We start from the raw sequence: 24,661 nt of genomic DNA on the forward strand, positions 1-24,661 counted from the left end.
CAATGGTTATAAAGGGCAAAAGAGGGGCCAAATTGTTTCAGGAGTTGGAGAATACCTCACTGTCTTCATTCGTTGGTTAATTTTGGCACCAAAAGGCTTCACTTAAAAATTAATGGGTCTTTCTACATCCAAGTCAGTACAAAACCGTTTGTGGGGAGTGAGGTTTATTTCCTTGCTTATGTTTCTTCTTTGTAATTTCATCTTAAATATAACCATCCATGTGGAGGAAAGGGTAGAACATGCAAGCTGCCACTTCCCTTGCTTTCAGGGATCAGAGAATTGCGGCATTAAACAGAAGTATGATCAGTAGTTGAGGGTAGGAAGAAAGGTCTGGTGTGGGTCAGGGACCTTCAGGCACTGCAGCTGGAGCCTCTGGGTCTCCCCTGAATCGCCATTTGACGAGACCAACATCAGACCATAGGGCTTAAATCCTGGCCCTTGGTCGGGAGGAGGGCTGGGGAAGGGCCAGGCTCCACCACACAATGCCCAGGAGGCCCAATGCTGCCTTTGGGCCTCCGAATCTGAACCCAACAAAAAACCCCACACGTCCCAGGGGTCTCAGCTCAGTCTCTGACCCTTGGTTTCGCTGGGACTAAATGGTCTGGGCCTGGGTGACAACGTGATCTTCTGGGGCCCCGCCCCCCATTGGGGCAACAGGGGGCGGTGCCAGCTCAACCGGCGAGCGAACCGCCCTAACTAGTTTGTCCCTGCGGCCCTCTCGTAGGCGACGCCCCCGCGCACGGAGCCCTCCCGGCGTCTCATTGCCATGGCTGCCCGTGGCGGCGTCGCTCCGGCGGGCGAGGGTCTGCGTTACGCTGAGTACTCGCCACCCGCGACCAAAAGGGCAGACGCGGACATAGACCACGGACTGGTGAGTCCCGCCGGCTGTTCTCCCCCCTCTCGGGGACTGCCCGCCGGCACCCTCCGGATCCCTGGAGGCCGTGCGTCGCTCCTCACCCTTCTCACTCGTCCAGCCGTGGGTGCCCCGGCTTTCCCATCTTTGTCCCATCCCCTCCTTCGTGCGCCGAGTTGTGCTCCGTGCCGGCATTGACGACTAGGCGTGTGTAGTTTCTGTTCCCTCAAGGAGCTTACAGTCTCTAGTCAGGGGGGTGGGCCGGAAGACAGGCAGTTGCAGGTCCCGTGTGATAAGCAGGGTAGGATGGGTTCACCTATCGCGCAGGCGGAGACCCCATCCAGTCTTGCCGGGAGTAGGGGGTGAGGTCAGGGGAGGCTTCTTGGAAGAAAGATGATTAAAAACTAGGATCTGGAGAATGAGTGGCAGTTAACCCAACGAAAGGAAGAGGAAAAAGTGTTTCAGGCACCAGTAGTAGTATCTACAAAGTCGTAAGCCAGAGAAACGGGGAAATTGCAGGTGGTTTATTCAGGCTGAAACGCAAGAGCTGGGAAAAGTAAGTGTCCGATAGAAGCATAATGCAAGCCACATATATATCTTTACGTTTTCTGTAGCCGTAGTCAAAATGTGAAAATCAGGTGAATTTAATTATTTTTTAATGTTTATTTTTGAGAGAGCGCGCGCGTGCGCGCGCGAGCGAGCGGGGGAGGGGCAGAGAGGGAGACCCAGAACCCGAAGCCGGCTCAAGGCTCTGAGTTTTCAGCACAGAGCCCCATGCTGGAGTTGAGGGGGCTTGAACTCACAAACCGGATAAGGACCTGAGCTCAAGTCAGATGTTTAACCGATTGAGCTACCCAGGTGCCCCCTGGTGAATTTAATTTTAACAGTGTATTTTATTTAACCCCTTTATCCACAATAGTATTTTGACACGTAATCAATATAAAACTATTGAGGTATTTTACATCCTTTTTTTCTAATTGTACCAAGTCGTTGAAAGCCAGTGTGTATTTAACACTAACAGCACGTCTCACAGTGAGAGTAGCCACATTTCAGGTGCTCAGTCACATGTAACTAGTGGCTACATTAATCCATGCAGTTGCCAGGTAGAAATGGGGGCTAGAACATGCGAAGTATCTGGTAAAGCGCTTGAATGGATTGGGATATCCTGAGGACGCTGGTACCCTTTTGATGAGTTTTAAGCAGAGAAGTGTCAGACTGGGCTCTTGTAAACTTCTCTGAGGCTTTATGTAAGAAGGGTGGAGGCAGTCTAGAAACATGGCCGTTTTCTTTCTTTTTCACATGGTATTCCATGCTGTGCAAGCCTGCAGTGATACAGACCTTGCCTTTAGATGCACAGCACCTACTGTCCCATACCATTTGTTGACTACTGGAGTATGACATTTTTTATGTTGCCCTGTCATTTTCTGGTATTTTTCTAAGTTTCCTAAGAGCAGGAGCTGGGGATTTACTTCTAGTAAGCACTCACTTTGTGGTCACTCAGTTATCCTTACTTGATTAACTGATACGTTTCTGAAGCAGTCAGCTGGGCTTGCCTGGGAAGACATTTCTTGAAAACTGCTAGGTGCCAGTTATTATTCTAAGACCTTGGGATAGGTAAGTAAACAAAACAGGTGGAACATTTGACGTAGTAAGCTTTGAGCTCTTACTTGTCTGATTCATCCCATACCACAGCCCTGTGAGGAAGGTCCTTTTTATTTCTCATTTAAGGATCATTCTCTTAATAAGCTACAGACCTCGGATTCCCTCTACCCTTTCCACTGTGACTTGCTGACTTCTAGAAATAAGGCTTTTTGAGTGTAATGTCCAGTCTGTGATGTAGACCAGAAAAGTTATTAGGGTAGGTAGAGGATCTCTTTATGGGGAGTTGTAACAATCTCAGTACTGGACTGATTGCAAGGCAGTTGGGAGCTCTGTGGTATTTTGAAGATAGAAGTAATATTGGTGATTTTTCACATCTGTAGGTATGTGTGGAATTTAAGATATCAGTTAGGAAATGTCATCAGTAGTCCAGGCATATGAAGGCTGAAGTGTAGGCCAGTGATTCTAAAGTGATTCCTGTCCAACCTAGCACTCCCTTTTTTATAATAAATATTTTGTAAAGTATCCTGTAATATCCTAAAATGATATTCATAGGCAATGAAATATACTCATAAAAATAACTTTTAAAAATTAATGCAATGCGGGGCGCCTGGGTGGCTTAGTTGGTTAAGCATCTGACTTTTGTTTTCAGCTCAGGTCATGATTGCATGGGTCTTGAGATCCATGCACTGACATTGCAGAGCCTGCTTGGGATTCTCTCTTCTCTCTCTCCCTCCCTCCCTCCCTCCCTCTTTCCCCCTCTCCCTCCCTCTCCCTCTCTCAAAATAAATAAAAAAAAAATCAATGCAGTGCTTTAATTGAAACATAAAGGTGACATATTTTATTAGAAAGTAACATGTTTGCTATTTAGGTATGTAAATACTCAGGCATGATTGTATTAGAAGATATAATGAAGTAATCAGTTGCTGGCATATTGCCCCAATGCAAAGAATCACTATGAGTGTGACAACTATAAATGCAGACTGATTTCATATGTATTAACTGGCATTTCAGATACCATAAGGGCCATTGTCATCGACAAAGTGATTTTTCCCAAATTGTTTACAGTTTTAGGTAAAAGTTTGAACACAACAAAGTGGAATCTTCCCTTGATTTACATAAATAATAGTTGCACAAAATTCAGCTTTCTTTAAAACAGTGCAAAAATGATACATTTTATATGTACTATATTATAAAGTTTTAGAGGAAGGTGATCATAAATAAACTTTTCACCTACTTAAGGTTCAGCAGAGTGTTTTAAAATCCTGAGAGATGCAGATAGTTCTGTTACACAGGGTTGTCTAATACATTTCAGGACTTCTAGGATGAATAGTCCCCATCCACCAAATACCCTCTGTCCTATCCAAATAGGACAACTAAAAGATCCTCACAGGGGCGCCTGGGTGGCTTAGTCGGTTAAGCGTCCGACTTTCGCTTAGGTCACGACCTCACGGTTCGTGGGTTCGAGCCCTGCATCGGGCTCTGTGCTGACTGTCAGCTCAGAGCCTGGAGCCTGTTTCGGTCTGTGACTCCCTCTCTCTGACCTTCCCCTGCTCACGCTGTCTCTCTCTCTCTCCTAGAAATAAATAAAACATTAAAAAAAATTATTAAAAAAAAAAAAAGATCCTCACAGATTTCCAAAATGTCCCTACAGGCCTGTTCTGCCTCTGTTGGAATCATTGGTCCAGGTAATGACCATTGATGTGTTAGAAGATAAGAGAACTGATCATGATAATTTGGGGAGAGCTTGAAAGTACTGAAAGTGATGGGAAGCTGACAAAGAGTAAGTGTTGGGAAAAAATAAACAACCCAGGAGTGGGGCATATGGGACATCTTACTGAAAATAGTAGAAAATAAAATATCAAGGAATGGAAGAAGAAATTTTTTTACTTTGTTTTTTTAAAAGATGCAGTTTATTTTAAAGTTGTTGAAATACACTATCTGCAAGTGTAGATGTGAAATAAGTCTTTGTGAGGTAGACTTCCCATTAGGGACTAGGAATTAATGCGCAATAACCAGTTTAGGAGATTAAAAAGGTAAAAATATAAGCAAAAATACCTATGTAGTACCTTGACTAAAGTAGTAGCTTACAATGAGTTGTTTAATAGAGGTCATGGTCAGATTTTGCTTTGTAGCAAAACTGGTTCTCATAGAAAAGTCGAGAAGAACGTTTAATGTTAGGAAGAGATTATTACCAATTTTTAAAGCATTTTGAAAAAAACCCAGTTCGTGTGAAATGGTAGCCTTCAGTTTTCAGTATTTTCCCAAAAAGTGTAACTTCTTTTGTTAGGAGGATGGTGTAACATATAATTAGCCACATATACATTTTAGTATATGCCAACTTGAAAACTAGTTAACTTTATATCATAAGGCTAAAAATCTAAGCTCCATGGCAGGGACTTTGCTTGCTGTCTGTTTTCCCAGTGTTTATAATAGTGCCTGATAGTGATAAGCTTTCCTGATAAAGAAATTGCTGAATGAATAAATGTTATTCTGGAATGGGAAGGAATGAGAACTATTCTCTCAGTGAATGGAGTTAATAAGAATTTTCAGTTGCCTAACCACTGAGTCCTACAAACAAAAATACCAAATTCAGCTGCCTAAAATGTAGCTTATTATGTTCTCTCCTCCATACAAGCTGATTCTCTTCTTTCCCCTAACGTGAATAATGTCATTATCAACTCTGATTTTTTTTCTTTACCTCCAGCCTTCTTCCTGTCGTCCATTATCCTGATCTCTGATTTCTTTCTCTTGACTTTGCCACTGCTATTCTGTTAGTCCTTATCATCTCTCCCCTGGCCTATTGTAATAGCCTTTAAAAAACAGGTCTCTTTGCTTCTGGTACTTTATCCTTTTTAAACTTCACACCACCATCAGTTATTTTTTATAACCTTTTTATAGGTTTACCATGGTCCATACTTTCCTCAGGGTGGTATATAGGACTTTTCCATGAACTTACCTCCAAACAACTTCCCCCAACCCCATTTTCCATCCCCTACGCTGCACTGTACCCTGTGCTGTGACTTTACTTATTGTAGTTTTCTCCTCTGTCTGAAATTCTTTGCCTGGCAAACTCCTATTCATTTTTTAAAGCTCAGGTTACTGATGTGAAGCCTTGCCTGACTCAAGTTCCCCTTCCCTAGTTATGTTTTCTCTTGTGTACGTCCTCAGAAAGCTGTGCAGTTTTTTATTAAAATATTTCTTATATCTAAATTATTCATCTCTGGGGCACCAGGGTGGTTCAGTCAGTGAAGCATCTGACTCTTGATTCCACCTCAGGTCATGGTCTCACAGTTTGAGTTTGAGTCCTGTGTCAGACTCTATGCTGACAGTGCAGAGCCTGCCTGGGATTCTCTCTCTCCCTCTCTTTCTATGCCCCTTCCTTGTGCACATACACTCTCTCTCTCTCAAAATAAATAAACTTTAAAAAGTTATTCATCATTGTATAAGCATCTAGGCTGTGAAGTCTTCTGGGCAAAAACTTTTATATGCTTCTGTGATTGGCACCATAATTGACACAGGGTAGTTAGTCACTTACTTGTTTATTAAATGAACAGCTATTAACTTTATTACTGTCGAGTGACTTAAACAGGAATGTTTGAGTCTGACATTGATGAGTGTGTGTTTTCTATAGGATTTCTCTTTTAAGTTAGCCTCTAAGGGAGAACAGGAGTCTTTGTCTTCCTTAGCACCAGGCCCGGCGCATGCTGAGTGCATGTTTGTGTGTGTATGTGGTAAATGCTAAATAAATATTTGTGGTATGAGTCAGTAGTCTCCATCTTCCCTTTTTCCATCACAGCTATCTTTCTGAGGCAGAATAACTTTTTTCCTTCTTAATTTCCTACTGGTACCACTATTGTCTATCTTGAACTTAAGTGTTACAGTCTCCATAGAAGTTTTAGCATTTTATAACACTTTCAGGCAATTTGTATTTATTGAGAAGGTTATTTACTGCTTATGCTCTTCTGGAAGAATAAAATGCCTTAGGGAATTAGTAAACAAATTTGATGCTCTTTTCCCTTCCCCCAGTGGTAGCAGCTATGATGGAGTGAGCTGTTTTCCCAGTTTTCAGAAATTCTTGGATTCGTAGTAGTGGAACATTTAATTTGTTTGTTTTCTGGTGGAGATTTGAAACTAGGTGACAGTAACAGACACCAGACTTGGTCCACTTGTTTATTTGCTCTATTTAAATAGTGCTTCTCCTTTTTGAAATACGCCTTTTAAACTAAAATTAGATATTCTTTATAGGCAGGGAGCAAGTTTTAAGGATCCTCATTCTCTCAGTTCTCAACATAGTAACAGTAACCTGGTTACTGCTCCATAAATTTTTATTGAATGTTTAAATTAGCAATGGCATGAAGCAACTGGACAGGAAAAAAATAGAGAATGAGAGAAATGTTTTATAGAATTATGAACTGATAGCCCTAAGGAACAAAAAAGAATAAGATAAATGAGACTATCTCTCTTGTTTTACTCTTTAGTGGTAAAGAAAGGGCTAAAATATAAGTGTGTGTTTGTATAGTCAGACCGCACATAGTACCCTGACTTCTGGTGTGCTTTCCCTGGTTTTGGTAATTTTATTGCTTATTACCTCCAATAACACAGTCTCCAACTCTGTTTTTAAAGTTTATCAATTCATTCAGTTTAATTAAAATTTTTTTTTGAACACAAAATATAGGAAAGCTATATATTAGATGTCTGTGGGGAGGATATGGATAAACCAGGATTGCCACTCTCAAGGACAGATGTCAGCAAATTTATTTTGTAGAGGGCTAAATAGTATTTTAGGCGTTGCAGGCCATATTGTCTCTGCTACACTACTGAATCCTGCCACTGTAAAGCAAAAGGCAGCTATTGATAATGCATAAATGTGGCTGTGTTACAATAAAACTTTATTTACAAAAACAGTTGGAGGGCCAGATTTGGCCTGTGGGCTATAGTTTGCCTGCCACTGCTCTAGAAGGTAAATTCGATCACTTAATTCAAGACCCATTCTTTTTATTTTTCAAATTTTTTTAATGTTTTATTTATTTCTGAGAGAGAGAGAGAATGCGAGCGTGTGAGCAGGGGAAGGCCAGAGAGAGAGGAGACACAGAATCTGAAGCAGGCTCCAGGCTCTGAACTAGCTGTCAGCACAGAGCCTGATGTGGGGCTCGAACCCACGAACTCTGAGATCATGACCTGAGCCGAAGTCAGTCACTTAACTGACTGAGCCACCCAGGTGCCCCTCAAGACTGATTCTATTAAGTGCTGTTATTTATTTGTTCATTTATTGAACACTTATTGAGTCCTACTTTAAACCTCCTAGAAGAAAAAACATGGGCAGTGATTTCTTTAATATTGGCTTTAGGAACATGTTTTAGATATGTCTCTTCAGGCAAGAGACGCAACAGCAAAACTGCCTGAATGTGAGATACGGGGTTCCATTTTATTAGGTAAAGTACTGAGGCTCAGTGCTGCAGTTAAGTACAAAGATGAATCAAACATGGGTTTTGTCCTCAAAGACCTTGAAAAATATTTCATTTTTCTTTTTTTTGCATATATTTATTTTATTTTATTTTATTTTATTTACAAATAGTTTATTGTCAAATTAGTTTCCAAAATATTTCATTTTTCAAGAGAAGCTAGAAAGAGAAAAAACAACTGTAGCTTATATCAAGGGGAAAAAAAGAAGGGAAAGTATGTTGGGATAAGATTGTGGATATGCCTGAATGGCAGGTTAAGGAATGAACACCGTATCTGTAGGCTGTTGAAGCTTTGTAGGAGCTGTGTGATCAGCAGTAGGCTTCAAGAAGATGGAGCCTAGAGCAGTGTTTAAGAAGGGTAGAGGACAGAGAAGCAGAAGGCAAGACCAGTTAAGCTTGTATTACAGTGGGCAGCCCTCTGGAGTCTAGAGGCCGTAACGGCAACTGTAATAGTGGTGGTAGCTAAATGTTTTGTGCCAGGCGTTAGGCTGATTCTTTAAATGCATGAACTGATTTAGTCCATGTAATAACCCTGTGAAACGTAGATACTATTATAATCCCCTACTTATGGATGAACAAATCGAGGCTTAAAGCAGTGAAATAATTTGCTCAAGGTCATACAGTTGATGTGCGGATGAGCCTCGAAGGTCTTCTGCTTTCTTTACTCTACTTTTACTCAAATTATTTTCTATCTTCGTTCCCCTTCAACCTATCTGTGTCCTCAGGATCTGACCAGGAAAACAGACACATTTAAATTATGTAAAACAAAGGAAATGGAGTGCAGAGAGTTGGTTTTACAGGTGGTGGAGTTGTTGAGAAGATGGGATCATGAGGCAGTCCAGAGGTTGAGAACAGTAAAAAGCCACTAGCACTCTCAGGCTGCAGGGTCAAAAGGAAGAGGTGGTGTTTTCATAAGCGCTCTGCCTAGCCTGACCTCAGGGGTCCGTGGGGAGCTGGGGGTGGGGAGGAAGCCACAGAGACACTGCCCGCGCTAGAGCTGCCACAAGGCAGAGACGAAAGCGAGAAGTACTTTGGCCTTTCCTTTTTCCCTCCCTCCTGGGTTCCATTCGTCAGACTCAGTCAGACTCACCTGGAGCCAGGTGACACTGGGGCCCACAGGTCTCTGCTCTCTTCCCAAAACAACAGAGTAGGGAGAAGCCCGGGAATGAATCCGTGAATACAGGTCTGGGACCAACACACTACACTCACTTCATCTATCTTCATCTGTAAGGTGATTTGAATTTCACAGATGTGAGAAATTTGAAAGCACAGTCTCCTCCAAGCAGTGTTACAAAACACTATTTTATAAATTTTTTTAAATGTTTTATTTATTTCTGAGAGAGAGAGAGAGACTGTGAACAGGGGAGGGTCAGAGAGAGAGGGAGACAGAGAATCTGAAACAGCCTACAGGCTCTGAGCTAGCTGTCAACACAGAGCCCGACACGACGAGGGGCTTGAACCCACGAACTGTGAGATCATGACCTGAGCCAAAGTTGGACGCTTAACCGACTGAGCCACCCAGATGACCCAAACACTATTTTATAAATGGTGTGTATTCCCTTAGCCCACAGGAGTCTTTAACTCACAGTGTAAGGCAGAGTATTATTTTAGGAAGTCCATTTTCACTTTTACATGCTCTGAATGTCATGAAAATCTAATCACCATATATTACATTTTTTTTCCTTTTAAAATTAGATTTTTTCAACTACAGTTTTAGATGATAGAAAAGCGAGAAGCTAGCACACAGAATCCCCAGGTACCCACACTCAATTTCCCCTTTTAACACCTTGTGTTAGTATGGTACATTTGTTATAATTAACAGACCATTGTTGCTTCATACATTATTAACCAAAGTCCATACGTTATTCAGAATCTCTTTGTTTTTATGTACAGTCCTTCTAATGTTCTAGGATCTCCTCCAGGGGACTACAGTACATTTAGTTTTCATGTCTCTTTTGTCTCCTCTTGGTCATGACAGTTTCTCAGACTTGCCTTGTTTTTGATGACCCTGACGGATTTGAGGAATACTAATCAGATATTTTGTAGAGTGCCCCTCCACTGGGATTTGTCCGTATGGAAGGCACATACCATAAACATGATTTCTCACTATTTAGGTTCTCCTTGATCTAATCTGATGAAGTAGTATTTGTCTGGTTTCTCCACTGTAAAGTTAACTGGTTTTCCCCCCTTTCTCTTACCCCACTGTACATTTTGAAAGGAAGTCACTATGTATGGGCTACATTTCAGGAGTAGGGAGTTATGCTTCCATCCTTGAGGGTGGAGTTCTTTATAAAATTATTTGGAATTTTGCTGCACAGGAGGCTTGTCTCTCTCCCCCATTTATTCATTTACTCAGTCATGATTTATATTGGTCTGGATTCATGGATATTTATACCTTGGGTTATAACAGTATTATTTATTTTGTTTAAATTAGCTACCTTTGGCCTTGATATCTCTTTCAGTTGGCTCCCATATACCTTTGATATACCCCATTACTGTGGGGGTTTTTTTTGAGCACTTCCTTACTTTTGGCACTATAAGGCGTTCTAGGCTTATCTTGTGTATTTCTTGCTCCTGTCCTAGAATCAGCCATTTCTCTAAGAAGCCTTGTGTGTATAACATTTTATCTCATGGGAAAAACTTCATTCTGGGTCACAACTCTGGATCCTAACAGTTTCATTTTTATCCTCTTACCCAACTTGTCCCCATTTTCCTTATCTTCCCCTTGTGTAGCTGATGAAGTATGATAGTAAAAGATATACTTGTCTTGGAGTAAGTGGCTGCACTTTCAGTCCAGTAGAGAATGTGGCATTTCTCCTACAGCTTCAGCAATGAATGCTCTTTTCTGTTTTGTTGGTTTGGCTTTATTTTTGTTTTTCAGTATCTGCTAACAGAGAGTGCCAGGGGATTATGAAATCAAAGAGAGAGAGAGGTTCATCAGTTTTTTTGTATTTATCATTGTATTGCATGCAGGTTTGTTATAGAGTCTAACCGGGTGAGTGACCAGAAGTGTTTACCTCCAGGTATATGGTAAAATATCACATATTCCTCTAAGTGATATATTATGGTCTTCCAGAGAATAATTTCCACTTCCTTTTGGCATACCTGGAATTTCACAACAACTATCCTCTCCATCACAACTGGAAAATTAGTTTTGGGGGTGCCTGGGTGGCTCATTCGGTTAAAGCATCCAACTTCTTCTGTTCAGGTCATGCTCTTGTGGTTTGTGAGTTTGAGCCCCACATCCGGCTTCTGCTGTCAGCACACAGCCCATTTTGGATCCTCTGTCCTCCTCTCTCTGCCCCTTCCCCATCATGCTCTCTCTCTCCCTCAAAAGTAAGCATTAAAAAAAGTAGTTTTGTATAGCAGGAGATAAGAACTAAGCCAGCTATGAAATCAGTTACAGATGGTACTACAAACAGCAGTTTTTCCCTCAAAATACTGCCTACCTGCAATGATGTTATAGTTTTATTCACCAAGAACTTTATTACTTTATAGTACTTAAATACATTTCTAAATGTATGGTTTTTTATAAAATTAGTAGATTTTTAAAGAGTAGATTTTATTGTATTTTTGTTTTTAGAGAGAGAGAAAGAACATGAGCAGGGGAGAGGGACAGAGGGATAGAATGAGAGAGATCATGCAAGTAGGGGAGGGGGCAGATGGAGAGAGGGAATCTTCAGCAAGCTTCACACTCAGCATGGAGCCTGATGCAGGGCTTGATGCCACAACCCTGTGATCACAACCTGAGCCGAAATTAAGAGTCAGACACTTAATTGACTGAGCTACCCAGATGTCCCTTTTCCAATGTGTGGCTTGAACTCATGACCCTGAGATCAAGACCTGAGCTGAGATCAAGTATTGGATGCTTAACTGACTGAGCCACTGAGACGCCTCTGAAGAATTTTAAATAGAAGTTTTAAAAAGTGCCATGATTTTGTTACCCAATTTGTATATTACTTTAACTGATTCAGGGTAATCTGTTTCAGCCTTTCCTTCCATTCTAGAAAACTTGTACTATTCTACTATGTAAACTATATGGAATATCATGTAGTTTAGAACTGTTGACTCATTAATTCTCATTTCAAGGTGTCAACACATCAATTTCTTTTTTTAACTTTTTACTTATTTTAGAGAGAGAGAGAGAGAGAGAGAGAGAGAGAGAGAGAGAAAGAGCCTGAGCAGGGTAGGGAGACACAGAATCCAAAGCAGACTCCAGGCTCTGAGCTGTCATCATAGCTCACAGAGCTCGAACTCACAAACCATGAGATCATGACCTGAGCTGAAATCAGATGCTTAACTGACTGAGCCACCTAAGTGTCCCTAACACATCTATTTCTGATACTCAAGTTGTCTATATTGGTATCATAGGGTTTTTTTTGACTCAGATTTTGTAGAGGACACTTTAGGTCCTTGTACTGTAAGTTCACTGTAAGGGGGCATCTGGGTGGTTCAGTTGGCTAAGCGTCTGAGTTCTGTTCAGGTCGTGATCTCACATTTCATGAGTTTGAGCCCTGCATCTGGCTCTGCGCTGACCGCTCAGAGCCTGGAGCCTGCTTTGGATTCTGTGTCTCCCTCTCTCTTTGCCCAACCCCCACTCACACTCTTTGTCTCTCTGTCTCTCTCTCTCAAAAATAAGTAAACCTTAAAAATAAATAAATAAGGAGATTTTTTTTTTAAAATTAACTTTTGGCCAGTACAGTTTTTTTCCAAATACGTTTGCCCTAAAATCTGCCTCTTAATCTTTTCAAATGTAAGTTCTTTTTTAAAGTGAAAAATTTCATACCTGTTCTCTGCTTCCATAATATTAGTAATATTTTCTATTTTTATTCATTGGGTGTATGAACAAAAGATAAAACTGTATGATATGAATGAGCATCTGTGCTTGCAAATGGTTAAGGAGGAAGTAAACTAACGGTTAATGTCTGCTAAGTACCAAACACTGTGATTATATTTTCCCATTTCTCATCATAACCCTGTGAAGTTAGATGCTACTTTTCCCCATTTTACATGTAAGAAAACTGAGGACCAAAGAGTTCTCAAGGTCATATAGCTGGTAAGTAGCAGGACCAGGATATGAAACCAATTTTGACTTTGAAAGTCCTTGACTTTTTCACTAGATGGTATTGCTGCTTCATCATTTAGATATCAGAAATAGTTGAAATCCAACTCGAAGAAATGATTTATAGTCCAGATATTTGTGGTAATTTTCAGAGGCTTCAGATGCTTCAGGATAGTTTAAAAATTCTTAAACCTTGAAGCAGAGTTAATTTTATTTCACCTTAACTCAGAAAGGAAGAAAAGAGTACTGTGTTAGGAAATTTAAGCTGTAAGTATTACCACTCTAAGAAATTGTTGCCTAAAGTAAAATAGGTTCTTATAAGGGAGTAAAAGTAGCTTTCAGAACATGGCATGATTCGCCAAGCAAGAAGAATAAGCAAAGCTACAGAGTGTTGTAGGTAAGGTGTACATCAGATATAATCTAAGAGAGAGTAGGGAGTGCTTGCCAGGGCCTCTAAAGTCAGCATAGTAAGAGCTTGGAGGAGTACATGATAGAGAAGAGGCTAGCTAGAATGCAGCAAGGTCATTTTTATGATCAGAGTGCAAAATTAAGTGCAAGGATAAAAAGGGAGATGCCAAAGACCAGTGTATTGGTTTCTATGGAAGAGTGCCAGGAAGAATTTGTTTTTAAAGTTTATTTGAAAGTAGATAGGTCAGTGCATATTTCAGATATGCCCTAATTTATTTAATTATCCCCCTGTTGGGTATTCTAATTGTTTCCAACTTTTTATATTTCTATATTGTGAATAGTGCGGTTATAAAATTCTCCTGTGTAAGTTTTTATGCAACTCTCTGATTATTTTCTTAGTATAATTTTTTAAAATTGTAGTTACTGAGCTTAGTGTCTTGAATATATTTAAGGCTGTTGATTCCTATACTGAAATTAACTTCAAGACAGATTGTCCCAATTTGAATTCCCAGCATCATGAGATTGTTCATTGAATTACTCCCTCAACAACTTGTAAGACTTTGAGTTGTTGGCTAAAAGGTAGGCTTCTCTTGAGTACGGGCCTTTATACTGAAAGCATGACAGAGTGCCACATGTTCCCATCAAGAAGAAAAGTTGAAGGAAATATGAGTAATTACACTTATTTGCTTATTGAAATGGTCACTTTTATCCACCTCCATACTTAAAAACTGAATGGTTTTATATTAAATGTGAGAAAATTGAAAATACGACTTACTAGGGGTGTGTGAGGGAAGATAGCATTTTGTGAAAGAGTAAGGAATTATGAGGAGTGAGGGCATCAAGGACCGGTGCCAGAATCTAGTTTGGCATTAGATAATTAAATGGCATTATGTTCTCTAGATCATTACAAAACTATCTAATAAATAAGTTAAGGCACTATATGGTTTTTGTAAATAGGCGTTGAAGTCAGATGGTGATGTTTCATTGAAAATGAGCTTGCACTGGAAAGATTGACAAATTTTTATAATCTATTAAAAGAGCATGACAATAATTTTAAATTGTTGCTTGACATAGGGTCTGGTCTGGAATTAGAATACCTGTATTTTAGGATAGCAAGTGCAGACACTAGTAACCACTGCTAAACCTTGGACAAGGTATGTCACTATTTAGGACATCAGTGTCTTCCCCTACAAAATGTGGGTTTTTCTATGCTAGACATTTTCTATAATTTGTTTCAGCTCTATGATTGTGACATTGACTTACTGTATTACAGTCAGAAATGATAACAAAACATGGACACCCTATGAAAGCATGGAAAATAAAACAAAACAAAAGTGTATCTTTTTGGGGCGCCTGGGTGGCTTAGTCGGTTGAGCGTCCGACTTTCGCTTAGGTCATGATCTCGCGGTTCGTGGGTTCAAGCCCCGTGTCGGGCTCTGTGCTGACAGCTAGCTCAGAGCCTGGAGCCTATTTCAGAGTCTGTGTCTCCCTCTCTCTCTGACCCTCCCCTGCTCATGCTATCTCTCTCTCAAATAAATAAAACATTTAAAAAAAATAAAAAATGTATCTTTTTGTATAAAATCTAGAATAATTTGTGTGTTTCTGCTTGTACCTTTTAAAACAGTCAAATGGAAATGGAAATTCGTCGGGCTCTGTGCTGACAGCTCAGAGCCGGGAGCCTGCTTCAGATTCTGTGTCTCCCCCTCTTTCTGCCCCTCTCACTCTCAAAAATAAATAATAAACATGAAAAAATTTTTAAAAAAAGAAATGGAAACTTTCCACACTTGATCTTAGCCAAAAGTCCGAGAAGCGATGAAATGGAAACTTTCCAGAAAGAGATAATAAGTGTATTGAGGGGAGAAGTATGTATTGAGTGTGGAGGCGGAGGGAAGGGAAAACTCATTTGAAGAAAGGCGAAAATTGTTTAGAACTGTAATTCAGGGATACTTTAGAACTCTTAATTCAGGACATCACTGGACATAGAAATAATTTAATAAAGATGCAGTAATAAAATGACTAAAGGATATCTGTTAGGTAAAAAGTCCCTTTCCTTCAAATTTTAGAAAACAGAACTAAGGATACTCCTTAAACTTAAAAAGAGATCAGTTTAGGGGCAGCGAATTAATTAGCAATGATGAACATGTTAAAGAAACTAAGTCTTAGACCTAAATGAACCTTGAAGTGCCCTGAAGACCCAGCTTTTGAGAACACGTATATCTGAAGCTTCAGACCAAAGAACACATCTCAGAAATTATATTTATATATTTGACATGTTTAACATTGAGAATTACAAAGCAGGAATACAGAGCCTACGATAGTTCTTACTTCTAATAGGTATTTTCTAAATGCTGTGGTTGTTTTTTGGTATCATTCTGTGTTAGTTTTCTGATAAGAATTTTGCTTCAAAAATCTTTTCTGTTTTAGTCTGTCTGCTTAATCCTGAGATAATTCCATGTTGTTAAATAGATGGAAGGTTGACTTTATGCTTTACCAGTTGTCTGGTCTAATCTGTTTAAAATATTCCTTAGGTAACTAGTTTAATCTGTATTTAACATTTTATAAGTATTTAATGTATTCTGTAGATGATCCCTGCCCTCTAACAAACATACACATTCACTTGGGATGACTGAAGGTCACAGTGAATTAAGGGCAGAACCCTAATCAGAAGTTAGGTTTCCAGCTTCTAACCTTTATTTTGTCCCTATACCTCCCCCTTTTCCTCCTTGGCCTAACCTTGACTGTGTCCTTCAGCTTTATCTGGACTCTTCTCAGAAGCCGTCTGTTGCCAAGAAGCAGAGTACTCCGTCAACTGCCCATCTGTCTGATATACATATACATCCATCCTGTCAATTAACTACTGACTTATTTAGCCCATACTATACTTTGGGAATATGAAGATGAATAAAGCCTATTTTTTGCTCTCTAGAGGCTCACGATTTAGTAAGGGAGACAAGTTATGACGTTGTAGCCTGGGAAAACAATGGAGAAATAAACTGGGGGGTAGAGAGGTGGTATTGATGTTGGAATAGGGGAGAGTCCAATGACATTGCTTTCTTTCCTCCTGGGAGTTTACTGGATCTTGCTGCCTGTCTAGAGTAGTTCCATTTTCTTCTTTCCTGTTTAGTAGCTGAAAAGCCATATTCCCAGCACTCTTCTCATCAGGCATAGGGATTGATTATATCCCCTTTTCCTGAAGGGTGGTGACATAGAAGGGCAGGGACTAATGGAGTCGGTGCGGGTAGTGAGGATATGACTCAGGTACCTCTGCTCCCTTCCTCACAGCCAGCAGCTTCAGAGGAGGGAGAATTTATTTTTGAGAAAAAGTGCCATGGTCCAGATGTAGGGTTGGGACCAGCTCCTAGGGAAAATGTGTAAGAGTAGGTACAGGTTTCTTATTGGCAGCTTCTGTCAAATATCTGCAAAAGCCCTCTTTCACCCTCTCAGTTTCACTGCTCCCTACTACATTGGCTAAAATGAAATAAAGATATTAAAGTGAAGTCTCCCCCTTCTCAAGTTAAACCTAGTGTTTAAAGCGAAAGTTTTTACAAAATTTCCAGTTCCAATTACTATATTATTAGAACTTCATACACTTTAAAATAGAGTTTTTAGTTAGTGCATCCTTGTTCCAAAATTGACTGATGAACTGTGTTAACACTAGCAAAGTATGTATACTAGATGATTTTTAGCACCCTGGTTATCTCAGTATAATTGTATAGTGCAGTGGATCCTAACTTCGATGTTCCGACACATTAATACAGGAACAGGAGAAACAGATGGGGTTTACAACCATGTGCCTTTGCAAGTAGCCTAGAGCATTGTTTTATCTGTGGTCCATAATCTGATTTAAAACCTAAGCCTAAGAATGGAAGTGTCCTATGCATCATCAACTTTTGAGAACCCTTGACAGCTAGTATTAGCATACCTTTATTATCCAAGAAATACCAAGAAGTATTTCTAGCTAAAAAATCTAGTATGTTTTAAAAGGAATTAAATACATTTATGGATAAATAAAACAATTAAAACAGACTAGTAAAATTTGAAGAGAGTGATTTGTTTTAAGATTGTGAATCAGTTTGTAACCTTTGTGAGGTCATCTTACTGATTTCTTTCTCTACCCCTAGTGCAGTGCCTGGTCTGTAGTAGGCACCCAGATTAAATGTTTAAAGGTTGAACTAATTAGTGACTAATACGTGAATCAAGGGGATATGCCTAAAGGCTCTATTTTCTGGTCCTGAAACAGAAATCTGTATCAGTCAGGATTTTCCAGAAGACAGAACCGAGTAGTATGTGTTATTTATCTGTTTATTTATTTTGCTGATTCGGCTTACATAATTAGGTGGACTGGCAAGTCTAAAATTTGTAAGGCAGGTCTGCTGGAAACTTGCAGACAGCAGCTTATTCTTGAGGCACAATTTCTACTTCTTCAGGGAAACTTCAGTTTTGTTCTTAGTGCTTTTCAGCTGATTATATGAGGCCCACCCTACATTATCAAAGATAAACTCCTATAAGACAATTGATAATAGACACGAGTCACATGTATGAAATGCCTCGACACGGTGGTGTTTAATTGCCTGGCGTAGCCAAATGGACATATGAGAGGAACCATCACAGTGTCTTTAGGTTTAAGGCCTTAAAACCAAATGAACAGCCCGGTTTGGGAAACCTGTGATGAGCCCAGGAGCTCTTTGTGCCCTTGGAGGCCTCCAGGGCTAGCTTGATACTGGGGCAGGACTTGGACCAGCCATGTTTAACGTGAACAAAGAAAGCTGCTTATTTTATTAGGAGAAAGTGGAGATAAGGTTTATATCAGTGGATCACCAAAGAAATGCAAAATAGTACTTCAAGATTATTCTTAAGAAATCACTATTTACAGCAAGGACTTAAGTGTGGGGAATTTTTGTTAATTATATTAGAAAGTGGAGAAATACTCAATTGGGCCATGCCTAAGAGTTTTGTTTCTTAATTATGTTTGGCTTTTGGTTTTGTTTTATTGTTTTGCCCTCTTATTTACTGTCTAATCTTGTATAAATTAATGCTTGCTTGCAACAGTAAAAATAAATCAAGTGACTTAAAAAAATTTTAAAAATGTTTTTGTTTTATTTTTGAGGGAGAGAGAGGGAAGGAAGGAGAGAGGGGCAGAGAGAAAGGGAGACACAGACAGCCTTCAGGCTCTGAGCTGTCAGTATAGAGCCCCACGCAGGCTTGGACTCGTGACCTTAAGATCATGACCTGAGCTGAAGTCGGATGCTTAACTGACTGAGCCACCCACCTGCCCCCAAGTGACTTTAAAGTGGAGGAAATATGGATATAGTCCGTTTGCCTTTTCTTTCTATGTAATTTAAGGTTTTTCAGGGAAATTGGTATTTCTTTTAACTGTTTATTCGAATAATTTTTGAGAGAAAGAGAGAGACAGAATGTGAGCAGGGGAGGAGTAGAGATAGAGGGAGACACAAAATCCAAAGCAGGCTCCAGGCTCAGAGCCGTCAGGACAGAGCCTGACGTGGGGCTTGAACTCAGTAACTGTGAGATCATGACCTGAGTCAAGTCCAAGGCTTAACTGACTGAGCCACCCAGGTGCTCCCAGGGAAATTGGTAATTTTGAGAGAGGTTCAAGTATATTTGTTTTTGGCAATGGATGGTAAAGGCCAGGTAGATTAATGTGGCTAGTCCAGTTTAGATATGAAAATCTATGAAATTCTGCCAGCTTGAAGATTTTAGGGAAGGGTAATTGTAAAAATTATCTTCCTAATGTCATTTTATCATGTCTGAGACTTTTTCTTGAATGTCAGTTCTCTTTCTCTCTTTCTTTTGATATGAATGTGCAATACCTTTTTCCCCCAAATTCTGCTGATTTGCCAGCAATCTTTCTTGTTTCCTCTGTTTTTTTCTTTTCCACTTATGTTGTTTAAATTCAGAGAGCTTTCTTTGTAGAAATTGAACCAAATAATAAGGCAGCATAAAACTCTGAGTTCAGCAGAAAGTGAATTGCTTGTGATTAACCCTTGAGAATTGAGTCACTGCAAGATAACAAAGAAAGAGTGTTTTTTGATACAACCTGCTCATTCTTCTTTTCCATTTGCAGATGAGACCTTTTTTCTCCCCGGGTGTGGTGAATCACATACTGCTTTGGTTGGGCTTCATGTATCCTGCTCCTCATTGCATGGTTTTAGAAAAACAAGTACCAAACGAGAGCTCACGGCCTTCCTTTCCTCTGACTGCAGTCCTGTCACAGACTTTACTCTCCGCAAAAAGGCAACTCATTTTCCAGTTGCTTAAGGCAAATAACCTTGACATCCCTGCTTACCCCCCAGCTTTATTGAGATATAATTGATAAATAAACATTGTATATATGTAAGGTATACATGCGATTTGATATACATTGTGAAATAATTACCACAAATTAACACATACATCGCCTCACATTGTGTGTGTGTGTGTGTGTGTGCGTGCGCGTGCGTGTGTGGTGAGATTACTTAAAGACCTACTCTTAGCAAAGTCAAGTGTAAAACTTACTCATTTTATAACTGAAAATTTGACCAACATCACCCCCATTTTTCCGACCCCTAACCCCTGGCAACCACTGTTCTATTCTCTGCTTCTGTGAGATCATACAGTATTTGTCTTTCTGTGTCTGGCTTATTTCACTTTGCCTAATGACCTGTAACATTGCAAATGTTAGAATTTCCTTCCTTTTTATGGGTGAATAATATCCCATGTATATATACATATTTTCTTTATCCACTCATCTGTCAGTGGCTGTTTCTTTCTTTCATACTTCATTCACATCCAGTCTCTCAACAACTCTTAATGCCTTTATCTTCAAAGTATATCTAGAATCTGAGCACTTTCCGCCATCGCCATCACTAATCACTTTGGTCCAAGCTACCATTACCTCCTAGATTATTTTAATAGACTCCTAACGCACCTCCCTGGCTCTGGCTTTGACCTGTTTCTTCTTAACATGACAACTAGAGGTCATTTTACAATTCTAACTAAGATAATGTTAGGCATCTTCTCAAAACAATCATGTTTCGTATCACTGAGAGAAAACTTAAACTTTTTCTGTTCATCTCTAAGGCCTGACATGAGGTGTAGCCCATGTTACCTTCTGACCTCATTCCCTTATTCCTTCCCCATCCCCCTCACACTCTGCTCTGTGCACACTGGCCTTCTGGGTGTCCCTCAGGCACACCAGGTAGGCCCCTGCTTTGGGGCTTTCAGCCATATTCCACCTGCCCAGTGATCTTCCCTTAGATATTAGCGTGGCTTCTTCACTTTCTTCAGTTTTATTTTTGTTTTTTCTAAAAGTCACCTTTTCAGTGAATTGTTCTGGTTATTCTATCTAAATTTGCTGCTGTCAATATATAAATACACACCCTCTTCTTTACCTGCTTAATATTCTCCATGGCATATAACACTTCCTATTGTAAATTTTCCTGATTTATATTATTTAATGTCTGTTTCTTGTGCTAAATTGTAGCTTCAGAAGGATAAGGATTTTGTCTGATAAATCATCAGGACTTAGAATTGTGACTGGCATATAATATTGTAGGCACTCACTGAGTATTTATTGAAATCAGTCAACCAGTCAAAGATGAGAGATAGCTTCCAAATAGCTACTTGAAAAATACCTAACTCTTTTGTTGGGAGTTTCTTTATTTTTCTTTGTATAACAACTCAGTCATTTCTTCATGTTTTCTTCCTACATGGATCTGTGGATTATCTTCGTTTTTATAATGAAATTTACGTGACATACGACTCTTTACTTCATTTTCTTGGTCATATATGAGACTTTTGGATATGTAGTTACCTGGTCCAGGATGTTTAGAGATGTGATTATGTGTCATTTTCTTAATTAAATTTGACTATCTTTGTCCATTGTATTTTCCTTTTTCAAATATAATTCTATTCACTAGCAGACACCAATGCAGTATACAAATCATACAAACTCCAAAAGGCATCTGGATAGTGAGGAACCTTCATAAGGTCATTTTCATCTCATTATACAAATTTTTAAGACTTAAATACCATTGACCAATATCACATACATGTGTTATGTGTATACATACAGTCTTTTCCATGGTGACCATAATGAAATTGTTAAAAGCTGAATTTCCAAATTTGGTGCAAGTAGAATGTTTTCTATTTTCCTTATATGTAGACCACTGTTCCCAAACACCAGTCAGGACCAGTTGTAAAGAATTAGCTGGTAGAATTTTTAACTGATTTATAACTGATTTTGTTCTTAGGTGAATATTTTCCCCCCAAGTTTCAATTAAATTCCAGTTAGTTAACATATAGTGTAATATTAGTTTCAGGGTTGCCTATCTCCCCTCCAGTAACCCTCAGTTTGTTCTGTATAGTTAAGAGTCTGTTTTTTGGTTTTCTTTTCTCTTTCCCCCATATTAATTTTTTAAAGTTTGTTTGTTTGTTTATTTATTTACTTATTTTGAGAAAGAGCCCAAGCACATAAGCCGGGGAGGGGTAGAGCCAGAGAGGGAGACACAGGATCCGAAGCAGGCTCAGCACAGAGCTATCAACAAAGAGCCCGACGCGGGGCTCGGACTCACAAACCAGATCATGACCTGAGCTGAAGTCAAGGCTTAACTGACTGAGCCACCCAGGTGCCCCTGTCCATTTCATTTGTTTTGTTAATTAAATTCCACCTCAGTGAAATCATATGGTATTTGTCTTTCTTGTATGTGCACATTTTATAGGAAGATCAGCTTCTTTAAGTATGTGCTTGCCTAATTTTGTACAGAAAAGAAAATTGTATCTAAGAATTTATTTAGGTCTTCTGCAGGCCTAGAATATGCTAGCTGCTTTTCAAACCCATATACATCCGAATCTTCAAAAAAAAAAAGTTTCAATACTAAAACTTGTGCAAGGCAGCTTTGTGGATATTTTCAAAAACAACAACAAAAACCTTTGTGTGGCATCCACATTTCCCATCTTCTCTCTCCTGTGTCTGTGTGACACCTGTGCCAGGTGTAGGTAAGTCAGAGTATAGGTATATAACATCGTTCTTTTTACTTTTTTTTTTTAAGTTTATTTATTTTGAGAGAGAGAGAGCACAAGCTTAAAAGGGGCAGAGACAGAGAATCTCAAGCAGGCTCCACGCTCCGTGCGTGGATTCAAATTAATGAATCGTGAGATCATGGCCTGAGCGAAAATCCAGTCAGATGCTCAACCGACTGAGCCACTCAGGTGCCCATACACATCTTTCTTTTTAAAGAAAATTGCCTAATTGCTCCTATTTTCAGCACATATTGTAATTTTCCGAAGCCAAAGAAATAACATTTCTCCAGTTTCTGTGAAATCACAGATGTACCATGTCTAGTTGCATGAGGCCTTTAACCTGGTTATTGCCTAGTTGTTAGAAAAGGACTGTCCTTGTGGTAGTAACAGTATGCCTCATTCACTATTTTGCTTTGAAATTGTCTTTTCAGTGTCATTTTTGTCGTTCTGTTACTGGCAAATTAGTTTTAAAGAATCATTGTTTAAAAAACATTCAAAATAAAAATTGGAGTATATTATGTGCTTGACACTGGATCAGATATGATGTTGCTTATATAAAAGAAAGAAATTAGATCCTGTTAGCCAGAGGATATAATACTGAAATTTAAGTAAATGTGAAATAGCATAGCAATAGAGCATATGTGAAATTTTTTTTGAATAGTGGTAAATTAGAGAAACGTTGATGGAATTCTCTGATATTTACACAGTTATGCCAAATGAACCATAGGCTATTTAAATAAAGCCCCAGTATGTTTTAGATGTTATTTTACTTTTAAAAATTAAAGTCAAATAATGGTATTGTCAAGAGTTCTGTGTGAACTACTTGCTGAGATTTCAGATTTGCTCTCTCGTACTTCCTGTTTTCTTTTTCTTTCTTTCTTTTAATTTTTTTTAATTTTTTGAGAGAGAGAGAGAGAGAGAGAGAGAGAGACTGTGAGCGTGGGGGGCAGAGAGAGAAAGAGTCAGAGACAGAGACAAAATCTAAAGCAGGCTCCAGGCTCCGAGCTGTCAGTGCAGAGCCCAACGTAGGGCTTGAACCTGTGAACCATGAGATCGTGACCTGAGCCAAAGTTGAACACCTAACTGACTGAGCCACCAAGGTGCCCCTGTGTTTGCAATTAGATAGTTTCTTTTCCCTTTTGGGGTCATTCACATATGTGGAGAGCTGGGGGAATTTATTGTTACTTTAGCACCCTTTCAATTTGTGTATGGAAAAAATACCAATGATTTTTTAGTTCATGAAAAACCGTTATGTAGCAGATAAATATGTTTTTCTAGGAAATTGATCATATTCTTATTTTGGACCACTTAATGTTAAAAGTTTTAACTTAATTGCTTATATCTAACAGTTTTAATATTTCCATAGAAAACTTAATGAGAAAGACCTTTGTTCTTATTTCAGAGTATAAAATCTGATTGTGGAAGTGGTATTTTTTGAAAAACTCAAGTGGAGTTCAATTTCCAAATAATAGTTTTTGTTTGTTATCCATGGTTTATGCCTAAAAAGTGTAAACTATTTTCATATTAATTAATTAAAATACAATGAAAGAGGTAAATCAGTTATAGTTCCCTTCCAGTAAGGAAAATGAGTTTTTGATGAGAGCTGTGCATAACTTTGTCCATTCACTGTGGGTAAATAAGATTTGATTGCACAGTTTTGGTCCTGTATTGAATGTTCTGATTTGCTCCATTGATCTACCTAATTTGGGTTTGGTTTCTTTTTGTTTTTAAAGATTGTAAGGCCTTTCATGTTTATCGTTCTATAAAATTAGTCTTGAGAAATAGAGTTTAACTCTGTCATCAATGCTATTTTTCATGTATTATTATTTTGATATATTATTATATTATTAATCTTTTTATTGTATTGTCGAATGAATGAAAAATGAAATGTATATGGCAGGGCTTCTGATGTGCTCTAGGAGCACAAAGGTAAATGATACACCCTTTTTGACTTCAGTGAGCTTATTTATTTACATATTTTTTATGGAGGTTCTCATGTTGGGGCTTGTGAACTGAAGGACTTCAGAGAAACCTTTGGATCCCTTCAAATTATGTATAAAAAATTTGCTGTGTATATATATTTGTGGTTTTCTGGAGTGACCCATAGAATTAATCATATTTTTAAAAGGCTCTTGATATCTAGAAAAGCTAAAGGAGACAGAGCATATCTAACTATAAACTAGTATAATAAATGTAATAAGGATAAAAACAAAGGTCCTTGGGATATTAAACATTGGAGGCCCATCATGTTTCAGG

The 24,661-nt window shown here is 39.0% G+C and overlaps 1 protein-coding gene across 1 annotated transcript in view; it reads left to right on the forward strand.

Annotated features, from left to right (window-relative positions):
• Positions 1-723: 723 nt before the first annotated feature.
• Positions 724-24,661, forward strand: part of DNAJC15 (DnaJ heat shock protein family (Hsp40) member C15) — a 66,226-nt gene continuing 42,288 nt past the window's right edge. The window contains exon 1 of the mRNA XM_039251556.1: positions 724-871. Within this exon, the coding sequence (XP_039107487.1) occupies positions 767-871 (105 nt within the window). The 5' untranslated portion in view covers positions 724-766. The remainder of the gene's footprint in view (positions 872-24,661) is intronic.

Source organism: Hyaena hyaena, unplaced genomic scaffold (assembly GCF_003009895.1).
Source record: "Hyaena hyaena isolate Hyena2069 unplaced genomic scaffold, ASM300989v1 scaffold_394, whole genome shotgun sequence".
NCBI classification, from domain to species: domain Eukaryota; kingdom Metazoa; phylum Chordata; class Mammalia; order Carnivora; family Hyaenidae; genus Hyaena; species Hyaena hyaena.